Source organism: Hemibagrus wyckioides, linkage group LG28 (genome assembly GCF_019097595.1).
Source record: "Hemibagrus wyckioides isolate EC202008001 linkage group LG28, SWU_Hwy_1.0, whole genome shotgun sequence".
Taxonomy (NCBI): Eukaryota; Metazoa; Chordata; class Actinopteri; order Siluriformes; family Bagridae; genus Hemibagrus; species Hemibagrus wyckioides.
Window position 1 is genome coordinate 16,395,639 of NC_080737.1, and position 15,525 is coordinate 16,411,163.

Sequence of the window (15,525 nt, forward strand, 5' to 3'; positions counted from 1 at the left end):
TTTTATTTCTGTACCTCTGGACCTCATGTCTGGTTTCTGCAGAATGAACTACAAGGTAATTAAAGGTAATCCATCCAGTTGAAATATTTTACAGGGCAAGCTTTAAATGATTTACAGTTTTAAAGAATCAAACCAAATGGGGGGAAAAAATCTTTGGCTTTACCAAGCAGTTTGATTTAACAGGCTTGAAGCCTCCCTCCCTTTGTGGACTCTAGTCTGTCTTGGCTTGGACGACTGCTCTGGAGCTTCCCTACACAGTGTGGCCCATCTGTTCTAGACCTGATCCTTACCAAATATCAACCTGCATGCATCCTCACAACACACACACACACCATGCCCCAAGCTTATCCATCCACACACCCACATATAAGTGCTTTTTTTGGAATATGAATATACACTTTGCTTTAGATGGCTTAAAGGAATACTTCAGCATTTTTTTTTCTTTCTTTTTTTTTAATCTCATCTCTCTGTATCTTATGTGCAGTTGCTTGCAAATGTCCTTTAAGCACAAGAAGAGACACACGTTCTGTCCACTCTAACAGATCAACAAGCATTTTCTCCTCCTGAGTGAGGACACAAGCCATTCTGCAGATAAAGATAAAGGCAGATAAAGCAAAACTAGGTGTAAATATCCACACAAGCAGAAAGTTCTGAAGCTTGTGGCCAGAAAAGTGAACACAAGATACACCGATCAGGTATAACATTATGATGAAGTGAATGACACTGATGATCTCCTCATCATGGCACCTGTTAGTGGGTGGGATATATTAGGCAGCAAGTCAACATTTTGTCCTCAAAGTTGATGTGTTAGAAGCAGGAAAAATGGACAAGCGTAAGGATTTGAGCGAGTTTGATGGGGTGTTCCTGGTCTGCAGTGGTCAGTATCTATCAAAAGGAAGGAACAGTGGTGAACCGGAGACAGGGTCATGGGCGGCCAAGGATCATTGATGCATGTGGGGAGCGAAGGCTGGCCCGTGTGATCCGATCCAACAGACTGTTGCTCAAATTGCTGAAGAAGTTAATGGTAGAAAGGTGTCAGAATACACAATGCATGATGGGTCAGGGCTATTTTGGCAGCAGAAGGAGGACCAACACAATATTAGGCAGGTGGTCATAATGTTGTGCCTGATTAGGTTTCCTTACAAGGAATACTTCAGTGTTTTTAACAAGACAAAACAAGAGTTAACATTTCTGGGAAAACAAGTGAAAATCTCACTTTATGAACACGTCACTTTTAACCTGTTTAAGCCTTTATAAATAGACGTGTTTATGTTATGCCTTACTGATGTAGTTTCGTGGCTCTGGTGGCGCATGAATATGCAAATCATCAGAATTGCTAATGTTGGAAAAACAACTGAAAGAAGATATTTAATTTTTCTTATCTCTGAGAAACATTTTCACTGTCAGCATACACAGTTTTGAATTTAGTGCATATGAAATGTATGACAGAATTCAACAACTGCCCTTAGATGTCCATTAGAAGGGATTTGGGACTAAAATGGGGTTTGTGTTTATTTCTCAGTTGTGGTAAATGTGTTGAAAGACTTGTTTATAATAATCACACATGCAGCAGATATAATGGAGAGATATTAGATTGAAAAGTGATAGGGAAATATTGGGAAAGAGGGCATTTTTTTAATCCACTGGGATTGTTTGAGCTGCTTGAGGGGAATAGAAACTTTCCAGTCATTATCAAGGATGTGGGCAAATTAACTGTGTGCTATTTAAGATGCTAATCTGTCGAAATGTTCATTTTCATGAGGAACGCAAGTAAAAGAAAAAAATAGAAAGGCAAGAAGCAATTTGCACCCATTTTGAATGATTCTCTGCTATTCACAACCTCTAGATCGGCCTGAGAGTGTCAGGGCTAACTGTTGTTAGCAAACCTGCACTGCTTTTAAATAAGACAATACAATATACAGCCAAATATTTGCTAGCTTTCAGGCAACCTTGGCTACTTGTTCATGCAAAACATCCAAATAGCTATTCCAGTCTTAGTTAGCCTGCTTGATAACTAATGTGAACAATTAAAACATTAGCTCACTAGCTTGCTTGTGCCATTTGCTGCAGTTTTTCCACAATAGAAATTAGCTTAATGTTAGCTCGCAGACATTATTGGCTAATACTAGTTTATGCAGCATGTTAGCCTAACATGCTACTAACCCAACATAGCCTAGTAGTTAGCCTATTAGCTTGCAACTATAATTGGCTACTGGTTTATAAAATATAGTCTCTATAGAGGGTCATTCCTACACTATATTGCCAAAAGTTTTGGGACACCCCTCCAAATCGTTGAATTCAGGTGTTGTTTTTCAGGGGTTGGGCTCGGCCCCTTAGTACCAGTGAAAGGAACTCTTAATGCTTCAGTATACCAAGACATTTTGGATAATTTCATGCTTCCAACTTTGTAGGGAACAGTTTGGGGATGACCCCTTCCTGTTCCAACATGACTGCGCACCAGTGCACAAAGCAAGGTCCATAAAGACATGGATGAGAGAGTTTGGTGTGGACGAACTTCACAGAGTCCCGACCTCAACCTGATAGAACACCTTTGGGATGAATTAGCGTGGAGACTGTGAGCCAGACCTTCTCGTCCAGCATCAGTGCCTGACCTCACAAATTCTAGAGGAATGGTCAAAAATTCCCATAAACACACTCCTAAACCTTCCCAGAAGAATTGAAGCAAAGGGGTGGGCCAAGACCATATTACATTCACGTGCATGTAAAGGCAGAGGCCCCAAGACTTTTGACAACATACTGTATATTCCCTGGGTCCTATGTTCCCCAAAGTTTTTATGTAATCACTCACTTTTCCAGAACCATATTATTTGATTACCTTTTAACTTACAATTCCATTCTTTAGCCAGAATGGAATATAAATTTCTATACTAAAGAATTGAAATGCTAGAATGTAGCCTAAACAGGAAGCTATGACTTCCAACTATTTGTTTAGTTCCCTCGGTGTAAGTCTAGGTGTATTATATTGAGCACAATACAGCAGTACCTGCAGGGAATAAAACTTCTTTAACGAGTTTCCACAATAACCGTCATCATATTAAGAGAATACAGAGCTGGGAACGATGGTTTTCAGGTTCCCATTATGTGCTATATAGAGCTGGGGATGTGATCATCATGCATCATGAACCCTGGGGACTCTCCTCTTTTAACTAGCTTGAAAGCGGTTGAATGATAGCTAGATTACACAAGCTAGCCTGATGTTAATTAGCCACAGTATGAATTAAACAAACATTTGCTAGCTTTCTAGTATCCTTGTTAAAATATAAACTAGCTTTCTAGAGAAATGACTTAAGCCAGAGAGCTACATCTGGAGAGGTAGCATTAGCTAATCGAACTAATAGCTCGCTAAACATGGAGGTGCTAATGAGTGCTTTCTACTTCCGTTTCCTCACACACTTCTTTAGAAACCACCAACACGGGTTTTTTTTTTTTTTACACAATGTATTTTAGCATTTGTATTCATACAATTCAACAATTGCAAGTTATATCATCACATTAAAAATAATAATTTTTCTATTTGAAGGCAGTGGAGGAAGCCGGTGTCTACAGCAGCGCGCTCTTGATGTAGGACAGAAGACACATGTTCTGGTTGAGGAGAGTCTGTATGGAGGTCCACGTCCTTTCTAACAGTTCGAGCACGTTCTCCGTCTCCTGCATTAGGACAGGCTGCTCTGCAATTAACCTCAGGTGAAGCTAAAAGAGTAAATAAAGTAAAAACAGGAAGTAAGTGACGACATACAGAGATTATATACACCGATCAGGCATAACATTTTGAGAAGTGAATAAGACTGATGATCTCCTCATCATGGCACCTGTTAGTGGGTGGGATATATTAGGCAGCAAGTCAACATTTTGTCCTCAAAGTTGATGTGTTAGAAGCAGGAAAAATGGACAAGTGTAAGGATTTAAGCAAGGTCCAAATTGTGATGGCTAGACCACTGGATCAGAGCATCTCCAAAACTGCAGCGGTCAGTATCTATCAAAAGTATCCTTTAAGTCCTGTAAGTAAGGATCTGCTGCTAACATCTTGGTGCCAGATACACAGCACACCTTCAGGGACCTAGTGGAGTCCATTTACATTTTGGACAATTTCATGCTCCCAACTTTGTGGGAACGGTTTGGGGATGACCCCTTCCTGTTCCAACATGACTGCGCAACAGTGCACAAAGCAAGGTCCACAAAGACATGGATGAGTGAGTTTGGTGTGGAGGAACTTCACAGACTCCTGACCTCAACCTGATAAAACATTTTCGGGATGAATTAGAGTGGAGACTGTGAGCCAGGCCTTCTCGTCCAACATCAGTGCCTGACCTCACAAATGTGCTTCTAGAGGAATGGTCAAAAATTCCCATAAACACACTCCTAAACCTTGTAGAAAGCCTTCCCAGAAGAGTTGAAGCTGTTATAGCTGCAAAAGTCAGGCCAACTCCATATTACATTCATGTGCGTGTAAGGGAAGACATCTCAAAACTTTTGGTAATATACTGTATTAGAAGATCAGAAGTGTTACGTTTAATTAAACTCTGCTGCCATCTGCTGGCTAAGTAAAAAAAAAAAAATCACCTGTATCTGATATTGGTTTTGTATTAAAGATTGAAGGAGAGGGATCACTACACTGTAAGTAAGTGTTATTACATAGTCAGGAGATTTAAGCAGGTCTGGATTGTTTTGTAGACAAATAACTAAAACCACACACCTTCAGGAAGAGGGCTAGATAGGCCTGCGCCAGGTCAAAGTCTTGCTTCTGCTTCAGCATGCTGCTGATCATCCTGAGGAAGCTCTGCATCACACAAACATTTCCACCCATATCCGGTGCCAAGCTTCGTAGCTCCGTGTCAACAGCAGAAGGACCCAACTCCTTCAGGTGCCTCACCGCTGCCTCATCTGAAACAATAAATGGAAAAAAAATAATAAATATGGCATTAGCAAGACTTACAGAGACTTCGGAAGCATATCTGCAGTATTCAGGCAGAATCATGACAGAATTTATTGGCCTTACAGAGATTGCTGTCTAGCGCTTCTTCAAGCTGGAGGTAGAAGTTAGACTTTTGGGCCAGAACTCCAAAGTTGAACACCTTGGACTATAAAAGAGAAAGATGATCAGTGAGCATGTGATTAGTGATGAGAAAGGAATACAACACTTCAGTGTATACTGTTATAGGAAAATAATCAACAGTGGGATGTGGTGGGAATTTGATTACTTTCCTATAACAGCAAAGTGTATCACACCAGAATGATTATAAATGAATGAAACTTCAGATATTTTATCCAGTTACATTTAATGTTATACCATGTATATAAATTCTCCTTAATCAGCCTCTACTTTTTCCTCTGTTAAAATTGATAAGACCAAAGAAGAAACGATCAAGAAACTGAAAAACGCTTATGAAGACTTTCCCATGGAGGAAAACCTACACTGACGACTGTTAAAAGTGCTGACACTGGCGTCTCCTTCTCTAAAAGGTTAAATCGTTGTCTCCTGAGACAAAACATGACCGCGAACATTGGTGACTAGATGTCTAATGGCGTGACAAGGTAGAGGGAAGTTGAACTTCTCACAAATATGGAGCGACTCGGTGCAACGACTACCAGTGGGAGTAGAGGTCACGTGATCCGTGGGAAAGAGCACACAATGGTGTGCCTTCATCTCGTATGATATGGTGTAGTGAATTTTTATATAATAGACACAAACACCAACATCTTCCTACAGAATGTTTCAATTTAGGGGCACGAAAACTGATTTGGAAAGTAAGAGTGCATGTGTTCACCTGTTCTTCCGATGATTTATCAGGAAGGGCGAACTGAGGGACGAGTCCAGGAACCGTGGGGATGAAAAAAGGGGCTGCTTTGGGCACTTTAGGTGGTTCTTTCGGCTTGTTTCTTTTCTGTCGGAAACAAGCGTGTGTTAAACGGGACAACAACAAAAAGAAAGAATTCCACACATTACACAACCATGCACACACACCTTAATAATGTCCAAATTGAGAAGATTCTTCCAGCGTGAATCCGGCAACAAAGAGAGAGTGACCAGCTGTTCGTCCAGCTGCGCAGGGGACACGTACTCGTCCATTTCCGAGCTCTCGGGCTCCGAGACCTCTTCTTCGTCATCTGTGCATGTAAGCCACGGGTTTAGATCTCAGCATGTGTAATTATAATGTGGGATTTTCTGTCAGCTGATGTGCGAAGACAGAAGAAACTCTCACCTTTGCTTGGGCAGGTGCCGGGCAGCATGACCACCGTGGGTTCATAGTCTGCAGGTAGAGGGCGCAATGACACCAAGCTACACAAGGTGGTGTTGGACCTGGGATGCAAAGTTGCTAAGGTTTAGATATCATTTAGAGAGAGAAATCTTAATGTTGTAAGAGACGATCGATGTGTAGCAATGAGTTAAGGTGATCCTCAGGTATCCATGCTGGGCCCTTGAATGTTTATTTTATAGCTCGTTTCGTTTAGCTACTGAACAGAAACAACAGCAGCTACTATGATCATGTTGGAGACGCAGAGATTGAATATGCCTCGGTGAAGTAAGTCACACTTTTCATCCTTTTTTCCTAACCCTTGGCATTTGGCAGACTTTATTACCCAGAGCAACTTACACCTCTCTCATTTATACAACGTAAGAACCAAGCTCATGGGCCCAGCGGTGGGATTCGAACTCACGACCTTCTGATCAGTAGGTCCAACGCTATAACCACTCAGCTACCCTTTCCTTGTGGCAGGGTTTCTCATTACTTTCTCACCAGTGCCTGGTGAGTTCATCTATGTACACAGAATTCTTACTGAGTCAGAATCAGACAAACCATGACACAAGATTGATCCTGCTGAGTCAGACAAACCCAGCCTACACAGATTACACCAGATGCTGCTGCCATACTGGGTTTAGAATTTAGGATTTGTTTCATGTCAGGGATGTACAGATAAATGTTAAAACTAAAACTGTGATAATCGTAGGGAAAAAAAAAAAAAAAAAAAAATCGGCTAGAAAAAGGGGATTTTCAAAAACAGGAAAAATTCGGTTGCAAAATTTTCCATGTCAAAGAAATACATGCTTGATTTAATAAAGGAAATATAGACAAGGAGGGAAAAAAAAAAAAGAAGAACAGGAAAAATTACAAAACGTTGAAAAGGAAATCAGTGTTGAAGCTATACACTTAAGATTTCTTACCACAGATAAATACCCAGACTGTCTACATGGGCAGAGGCGAGGACGTTCCCCGTAGGAGAGAAACTGATGCTCACGGCCGCCGTGTCTACCAGGAAACAGTCGACCAAACTGCACACAGAGAGTGAGAGTGAGAGTGAGCGTGAGCGTGAGACGACAGCGAGCGAGAGAGAAAGCTAGGGGGAAATGTGCTAACCACAAGGCCGCAGGCATAAATGATAAACTATCACTATAGGCAGCTGAAGGAGATAAACCGTGTCTGTAGAGGCGATTTCACTGGGCTCTGTTCATTAGGCAGTGAGCTGGATGACTTGACAAAAAGGTCATCGTACAAAATCAGGCAGAGTAAATCATTTAGAAAGCGAAACCGAGTAAGAGCCTGGTCTTCCCCTCCCTCAGAGGAGCACGCTCTGGAGTCATCAGGGTCTGCCAGGACGAAGCATGTGAAAACACCATCGCCTTGGATTACCTGCCAGATGGAAGGTCCCACGTCCTGATGGTACAGTCCATAGAGGCCGTTATCAACCACCTTCCATCTGGGCTAAAAGTCTGTACAGGTAACGGAGAAAAAAAAAAGTGGACAATGATTACGATTTGTACAAAAAAAAAACAAAAAAACATTTACCAACTCGACAAGTGCAGAAATACCATGACCTTTTGCGGAAGAAAAAATCCCTCACCATATCATTAATCTGCCCACGCTGGCCAGAGAAGTGACGTACAACCCGCTTCATCTCCATGTCGAAGATACTGATCGTGAAGTCGTCGACAGCAACCGCCAGCATCCCACTGAGAACAATCGTCATTAATACACAGATTTTTTTAATGAAAGAAATCCTTCTCTGACAGCCTCGCACACCGGCCGCTCTCTCACCTGTCTCTGTGTAAGAGTGTGGAAGAAGGTGACGCTTGCAGGCTGTGTGTGTTCAAGAGCTCTTTCGATTTGAACTTCCACACCTTCAGCAGACCGTCGGCACCGGCGCTGACCATCAGCTGGTTCAGTGCGTCCACCGAGACGCCACGAACCGGCCCCGAATGTGCTGCAAATACATCATACATAACACGTGAGCTGTCTGTAGGGGTAATCTGTGTGTCAGGACGTGACGTCACAAATCAGCTGACCTCGGTCTTGTCCGTACTGTCCTCTGTGGAGACCCGACTGCATGTTATAGACATCTATGTGTCCCGAAGACAGGGCAATCACAGCAAAGTTCCCACAGGAAGTGATGTCTACAGCCTGTAGAGGCAAGATGTTCAAATTCAAGTCATACTTTACACTGAACAATTGAACACAACACACACACACACACACACACACACACACACACCGTGGCATGAACGTTGAGAGCGCGGTTCTTGTTGAAACGTTCCGGTTCCAGCCTGTGAGCCCCCATAGAGCCTTTCCGATAATTCCAAGTTGTGGTCAGGACAAAACCCTGGTGGCAAGCCACGATGCCGTCCCAGTCACCCTGACGTGCCGTTTCTGTACACACGCACACACACACAGACAATATGTGATAATATATCTTGGACATAACTAAATAGTACATTTAGGATTTAAAAGAATGTTACTAACACATTCGTAAGCCTTCATAAAACCTTCTCGCTGCAGAGTTTTAGAGTCAATACCACATAGTATGCCCGTTTTGTTTACAAACAATTTCACATCCTCAATGGCTGACTACTGAAGACTTCCTATTTAACATTTTTTTCCTTGCAGTTTATTAGTTTATCAGGATTTGACTTCCATCTCGATTCATTAAGCCTCCTAACAGTACTGCTAAAGCACTGGTAAATGACCCAGTACTGGCCTCTGATCAGGTCAGCTTACGGCACACAGCAACGTGTTTCAGCAAAGCCATAAACAAATCAATGGAAAAAGTTCAAAAATTCATCATCATGACAATGTAGTTAGTGCTATAGCTATCCATGACTGACTCTTATTAAATGAAGCTTCAAATCCATAGAATTGACAAAAACCCATTTGCTAACTGGCCGCTAACATTGACAGCTGATTTAATAACATTAGCTGGCTATATTAGCCTGTTTTCTAGCTAATGTCGGGTTAGACAAGCACTGATGCTATAAATTCTAGCTAATGGATGTTTTGTAATGATGTTTTTAAAACACAAAACTGTACAAATAAGTAACAGCCACATTAAATCAGTCAAACATCTACAATTGCACAAAGTACATTCTTAGCAACGTCAAGTCCCAGAAAATTCCATCATCTTGCTTGCTTACTGAAAGTTTACGCACTTCCCAAAAGTTCGCAGAGCTTTAATGAATGTGCTTTCTAATAACTTGTGAGATGAGAATCAGGCATTTACAGTAACATGGTAATCTACTACAATCTTAACCACAACGATAAGCCAGACGACTTCTCAGCTACACTTCTCAGCTACAAAAAAATAAAATGACGCTACGCTTGTGTGAGATACAAGGGAAAAAGAATTAAAGAAATATTAGTTAGATACGATCACGGTATTAATATACACACCTGATGCGAAAGCGGTGATGGGTGGAAGTTTCGCCGTGTCGTACGTCACCCCCTTCTTTTTGGCTTTCTTCTTGGTAAAAGAGCCTGGATTTAAAAGAAAATAAAAATGCAGTAAATTCTAAATGTAGTAAATGCTCTCAAATTCCTCGGTCGGATATAAAATCTGTATATATACATACATACATACATACATACACATATATAATTAATATAGCCTCTAGAGAATTATATTATATTATATTTATATATATATATAAATAATTCTATAATTCTATTAATCACAGGCCATTTATAGTTCTGTTTAACTTTGAGGAATTTCTGGTCCAATCCATAGCACTTAGAAAAGGTTCTTGCACCAACCTCTGTTTTTTCCCTCTCATGATATTAATGCCTGGTCGGTGTAGTATTTAAAGGGGCACTCTGGTCAAAATCTACAATTCTATAAAATTCTCTTAGTATTAAATAATTGAAATAATATGGCAGTACAGCTGAGGACCAAGAGTCTTACCATGTCCCAGACTCTTGTTGAACCTTTCATGAACAGTGGAAAAAGACTGCAGTGAGCGGTCTTGGCCTGGAAAGACAACAAACACAAACAAAGATCGTGCTACTATCAGCATTTTTTTTTTTTTTGCTGAGTAAATAATCAAACAAATAGCTGTCAAAAAGATCATACTGGCGCTGAGGATGTTTTGCCCACTCTGGTCGTAGTGTTTGATCATGGTGGGCGGGGCGCTGTGACCCATCCGAAATCTCAACAGACGTCCTTCGCCTCCTGCTACGTCAAAAATCCAAACCTACAGAGCAACGGAAACATCAGGGATGACTGAATAAACTGGAAGCATCAGGATTTTATTAACATCAGATCGAGTGGTATAAATGATTGGGTGGGGGCGGTCATTACTAATTGTAATTACCAATTTACTATTGTAAATTTCCCGTTGGGATGAATAAAATATCTATCTATCTATCTTTCTATCTACTTATCTATCTATCTATCTATCTATCTGGTCATCAGGAATGAGGAAAAAGTGCTAGAGAGACTGACCCGGATGGCGTTATCAGCTCCGTTCGTCAGGAGAAGCGGTTCACCGTGCAGGAAGGTGAGACCAGCTATCGCCGTGGTGTGCGTGTCTCTCATCTGACCGATCAGCTTCTTGTCTTCCAAATCCCATAATCCGATGTGTCCAACAGGGCTTCCTGCAGCCATCACTGAATGTCCATCTACATGGACGAAAGATATGTGGAATAAAATACCGTAACACTAACACATCGGACACATCTCGAATTCTCAGTTCTGATTGGTCAAGGCAAATGTGCTTGTTTAAATATATTCTTGTTTCTATAGCAACAGGTAATTCATCTGGACATTTCCAGTGTGTAATCTTTGAAGGTTTTTTTGGGGGGAAATTTAAGGAAGGAGTCTCCAGTATCAGTGCTAGAGGTGATGCTATATCTCTTCTGATTAGGAGAAAGTCTTCAGCTTCTGGGTAATTTGACTAACTATATTATATTCATCTTATTAATTTCAAGAGAGAGAGGAAGTGATAACAGGAACAAACTAGTTTTGCAGACATTCCTTAACATTAACAGTAACTACAAACAGAATAAAATTACTTTTTAATAGATCTCTCTTATAAGAAAATATTCAACATCAGGCTCGGGATTCATTGTAAATCTCTTGATTGCTTTTACTTCGGAGAAAATGCAAATGGCAAAATGACCTGTTCGAAAGGATAAGGCGGTGATTGGACCCCAATCTTGCTGAAACTTCATCAGAGTCTCGTTAAATTTGATGTTGTGGATGACGATCTGTCCCGAAGCCAAGCCCACACCAACCACATCCACGGCTGGAGTCTAGAAGGAAAACATAATAATAAAGAATTACATAATAATCCATAAAGAGGTCGAAATGAAGAGATTTGAAAAATGAGAGAACCGGCACTGACCTGCTGCAGGACAGTCACTGCCGAGCCCCAGCCAGGAAAAGTGAACAAAAGTTTGCTGAGGAGAAAAAAAACCCCCCACAAAATAAAACAGCTGTGTTGAAATTGACACACGCAACATCTGTATAGAATAATCTCACACTCTGTATACATCCACGTTGCTTCTTTTAACCACTTAAACACCAAGAAGCTGCAGTTACTGAATGATTTAGACTCAAACTGTCACAAGTATTAAAAATGCTAGAATAAAAATAGCCACGATAAAAATAGAGATAGAATTATCTCTATTTGAATATTCTGTTCGTATTTCAACAGAAATAAAATAAAGCTGAACATCAGATGAATGAAAAGAATCGATTCTGAGGCGTTAAAACAAATGTCCTCTGAAGGTCCACCTCAGTGTGTTTAATTCCTGATACTCAGCCACTTCTAAGCAGAATCTGCTTCACGATGACCAATACGTTAAAGGATTAAAGGGTTGAATAAGAAGAAGGGGGATAAAAATTAAAACAACAACATACTTCGATTTGACGTTCCATAACTGAAGGCTCCCCTGACTGCTTCCGAACAGGATTTTATTCAGGTAGGTGCTCGGGTGCATAACTGCCCCAACCTCAAAAGTGGATCTGTCAAATGAAATCTGCAAGTATACATCTGGGGGGGGAAAACATCATAGATGAGTGTTTAAAGAAATCGGCACAGTGACATCTGTGGCTCGGTGAAATTCACGCGTTTTCAAATTTCATTAAAGTGACACAAATAATCTATACGGCTTTTTACACTGCGCTTAGTCCCAGATTAAGATCACTAAACACTAAACAATGCACCTGTAGTGAGGAGGAAATGTGCAACACTTCCTTTAAGGGGGAAAAATAATCCTGAATTTTCTTGCCTTGTGTACATCTCAGGAGGCTTAAAACAACCAAGGAGGATTTATGTGGCATTTTTGCATCACTGATATGAAAGCATGAGATAAGAAATGAGCTACACACTGTGTTTATCCAGTCATGGTTCAAAGAAGGTTAAGTCAGGGTTTAGGAATGTACAGTGTGAAACGTCAGATTATTAAGAGCCAGGATTCACTGGTAACCTCGGGTAAAGTATGAGCGATGTGAAATGTCATAAAAGCTAACCAAGGATTCTGTTAATCTGGGGAATTTAAGCACCCAGGGGAAGTATTTCAAGTGTGAAAGGTTTTCGTAAAGACCTTCTGACTCCACGTCCCAGATAATGACGGCATTGTCCTTGTCCACGGATATCAAATGGTCTCCGAACGGAAGCAGTAGGTGGACGTCGGCTTGGTGGCCTTCGTAAGTGTGAACAACCTGGAACAGAGTTAAACAGACCGGTACTGGGGTTGTGATGAGGAATGCAGTCAAAATCTTTACAATCACATTGAATGCATTATTTCTTACACAGAACATTGCGAGTAACTTTCTGAAAATAAAGACATGTTTTTCCCCCCAAGTGGCAGGAGTGACCCATTTACCTGAAGGTTGGGCATGGTGAGATGCTTTTCTGCTCACCACAGCTGTAAAGAGTGGTTACTCTATCCCTTCCTGTCAACTCTGACCTGTCTCCTCTGATCATTGTAACCAATAAGGTGCTCCTGCCCACAGAACTGCTGCTCAATGATGTTTTTTTGTTGTTCATACCATCCTGTATAAAACTCTAAAGAACTGACCGCCTCATTCTGATGCTTAATAAGAACAGTAACCGAAGCACTCGTCATGTAACTGTATCACTGACATGCGATTGGCTGCGTTTTAATTGGTTGGTGACTTAGTAAGAACATTACCTCGGTGTTCTTTGCAAAAGCTGAAATGACTTTGCCATGTCCGGCGTAGACGAGCATTCGGTCAGCAGCGAGACAGGCGATGTCTTCAGGAAGCGCATTACCTGGACAACAAAAACAGAGAACAAAAAATTTTCTAATTAATTACAGACAAACAAACATAAAACACGGCATTTGGCAGACGCCCTTATCCATTTTTTTTATACAGCTGAGCGATTGAGGGTTAAGGACCTTGCTCAGAGGGCCCAGCAGTGACAGCTTGGTGGACCTGGGACTGAAACTCACAACCTTCTGATTCAGTAGCACCTTAACCACTTAGCTACCACATCCCCAAACAACTTAACGCAACATGGGTAATAAAAATGTTTGTTTATTACTTACTGACAGCCACAATTCCAAGCTTCTTCACCTGCAGAAAGGGTAAAGAACAGGATCAGAGTCGTAAACAAAACAACAACAGATTTCAGTTTACATGACGCCAGAAGCATTTCCATCTACTTTAAACTTTGTTAATTACTTCATTACAACAGCTGAGTGAAAACTAGAGCCTTGCAAAAGTATTAGCCCCCTTGATCATCTCCTCACAGCTCTGAGCATCATCTAATCTCCCGGTCTGTTTACTTCACACCCGTATTCGGTGCCCGGTATCATGTGGGTTTTGGCGAGCGCGTGGATAATATTGAAAACAAACCAAGTATCATTTAACCTTGCGTCCCACCGCAATGCTACATACATTCTTAGCTATTTTGACTGTTATTTAAACACAAACAACGTTTCAATGCTGATATTTCGTTGACTTACATTGTAAGTGTGGAAACACTGACCCACTGCTGTCACCACGTAAAACTCCCGGTGTTTCTTGTGGAAACGGACCACGTGCGGAAGATGGTTGGAATAAAGCCCGAGTGCTCGAAATCCAGAGAATATCGCGCTCCCCTTTTTCCCAACCGAGGACATTTTCTATGTCTATATCTAACCCTGGTTTCTTTTCTTCAGTATCCACAGAGCGTTTTAATTAAAACATGTCTAAAAAAAACAAAACAAAACACCCCCCGAAAGCTCCACCGCTTTCTTTTACTGCCTGCGTTCATATGAAGCGTTGCACTAAAAATGTTCCGGGTTGCGCTTCAGTTCCACTAAAAGTCAGTTCCTACTGAGCATTATCAAAGGATAATTATCCAAAAAGTCCACCCCCCCCGTTATATAAAGAATTAAATACAGAAAAAAGAAGAGCTAAAACGTATTTTATACATGTATGTAGGTTTATTATTCTTAAAAATAAAATAACAATTCCACAGAATCACTGAAATCAATTACAAATAAAAATAAACAATGAAAGAAATCTGTAGGAAAAACAAACAAACAAACAAAAAACCTTTACAGTTCTTAATCAGAAGAGCTAAAAGGCATACATGTTTATGGCATAAAATATTTAAAAAAAAATGAATAAATAATGTCTCAATTAGTACTTCCTAATTAGTGTTTTCACTGCATCAACACAGCCATCAGATACTGACCAAAGCCTCATAAAGCCATTTCATGAAGCCTTGATAAAGCCAAGGTCATAAGAGCAAGCTGAGTGAAAAGACTGGTCCAAATGATTTGCAGTAAAAACCGGGCAGATCGCGTGTCATCAATCGAGTGATGATTCTAGAAATCCACACCAGCATTTCAGAAACCTGACCAAACAGGTCGTACTTCCTTTGCAGGTAGTCGATAGTTTCTGTCCCCTTGTAGTACATTTGTAATTAACCTTCAGAGTGAAATGAAAATAAATAAATAAATAAATAAATAAAACACTTTAGCACTCGTCATTAAACCACCAACTTACGCACAAGACAAAAGAACAAATGGATTAGACTTACTATAGTGGTATTCAGGAATTTTGATATCTGTATCAATTTCATTTGATCATCGGTTTGCTGAGAATACATGTAATTCACATTCCCCCATTTGAAAATGCACATAGACTGATTTGGAGACACAAACTGGGTCTGAAACACAAAAAAAGGAAAAGAAATTTAGTTCATAAGTGCATAGACTTTCAGACATCAATATAATGCTACGATTAATGTTAAAATAAACAATAAAAATAAGTTCACCT

General features: G+C 40.6%; 1 protein-coding gene across 1 annotated transcript; it reads right to left on the reverse strand.

Moving 5' to 3' along the window:
- Positions 1-3,463: 3,463 nt before the first annotated feature.
- On the reverse strand, positions 3,464-14,526 carry wdr36 (WD repeat domain 36). The gene is made up of 23 exons (XM_058383926.1): positions 14,223-14,526; positions 13,803-13,830; positions 13,425-13,525; positions 12,834-12,951; positions 12,148-12,280; positions 11,630-11,684; positions 11,405-11,537; positions 10,729-10,904; positions 10,357-10,477; positions 10,189-10,254; positions 9,681-9,764; positions 8,509-8,663; positions 8,303-8,417; positions 8,055-8,220; positions 7,861-7,969; positions 7,650-7,729; positions 7,184-7,291; positions 6,222-6,319; positions 5,984-6,126; positions 5,787-5,903; positions 5,018-5,099; positions 4,715-4,902; positions 3,464-3,711 (listed from the first exon to the last, which is right to left on the reverse strand). The coding sequence occupies exons 1-23, from the start codon at positions 14,376-14,378 to the stop codon at positions 3,562-3,564; spliced, it is 2,682 nt and encodes an 893-aa protein (XP_058239909.1). The 5' UTR covers positions 14,379-14,526; the 3' UTR covers positions 3,464-3,561.
- Positions 14,527-15,525: the final 999 nt, after the last annotated feature.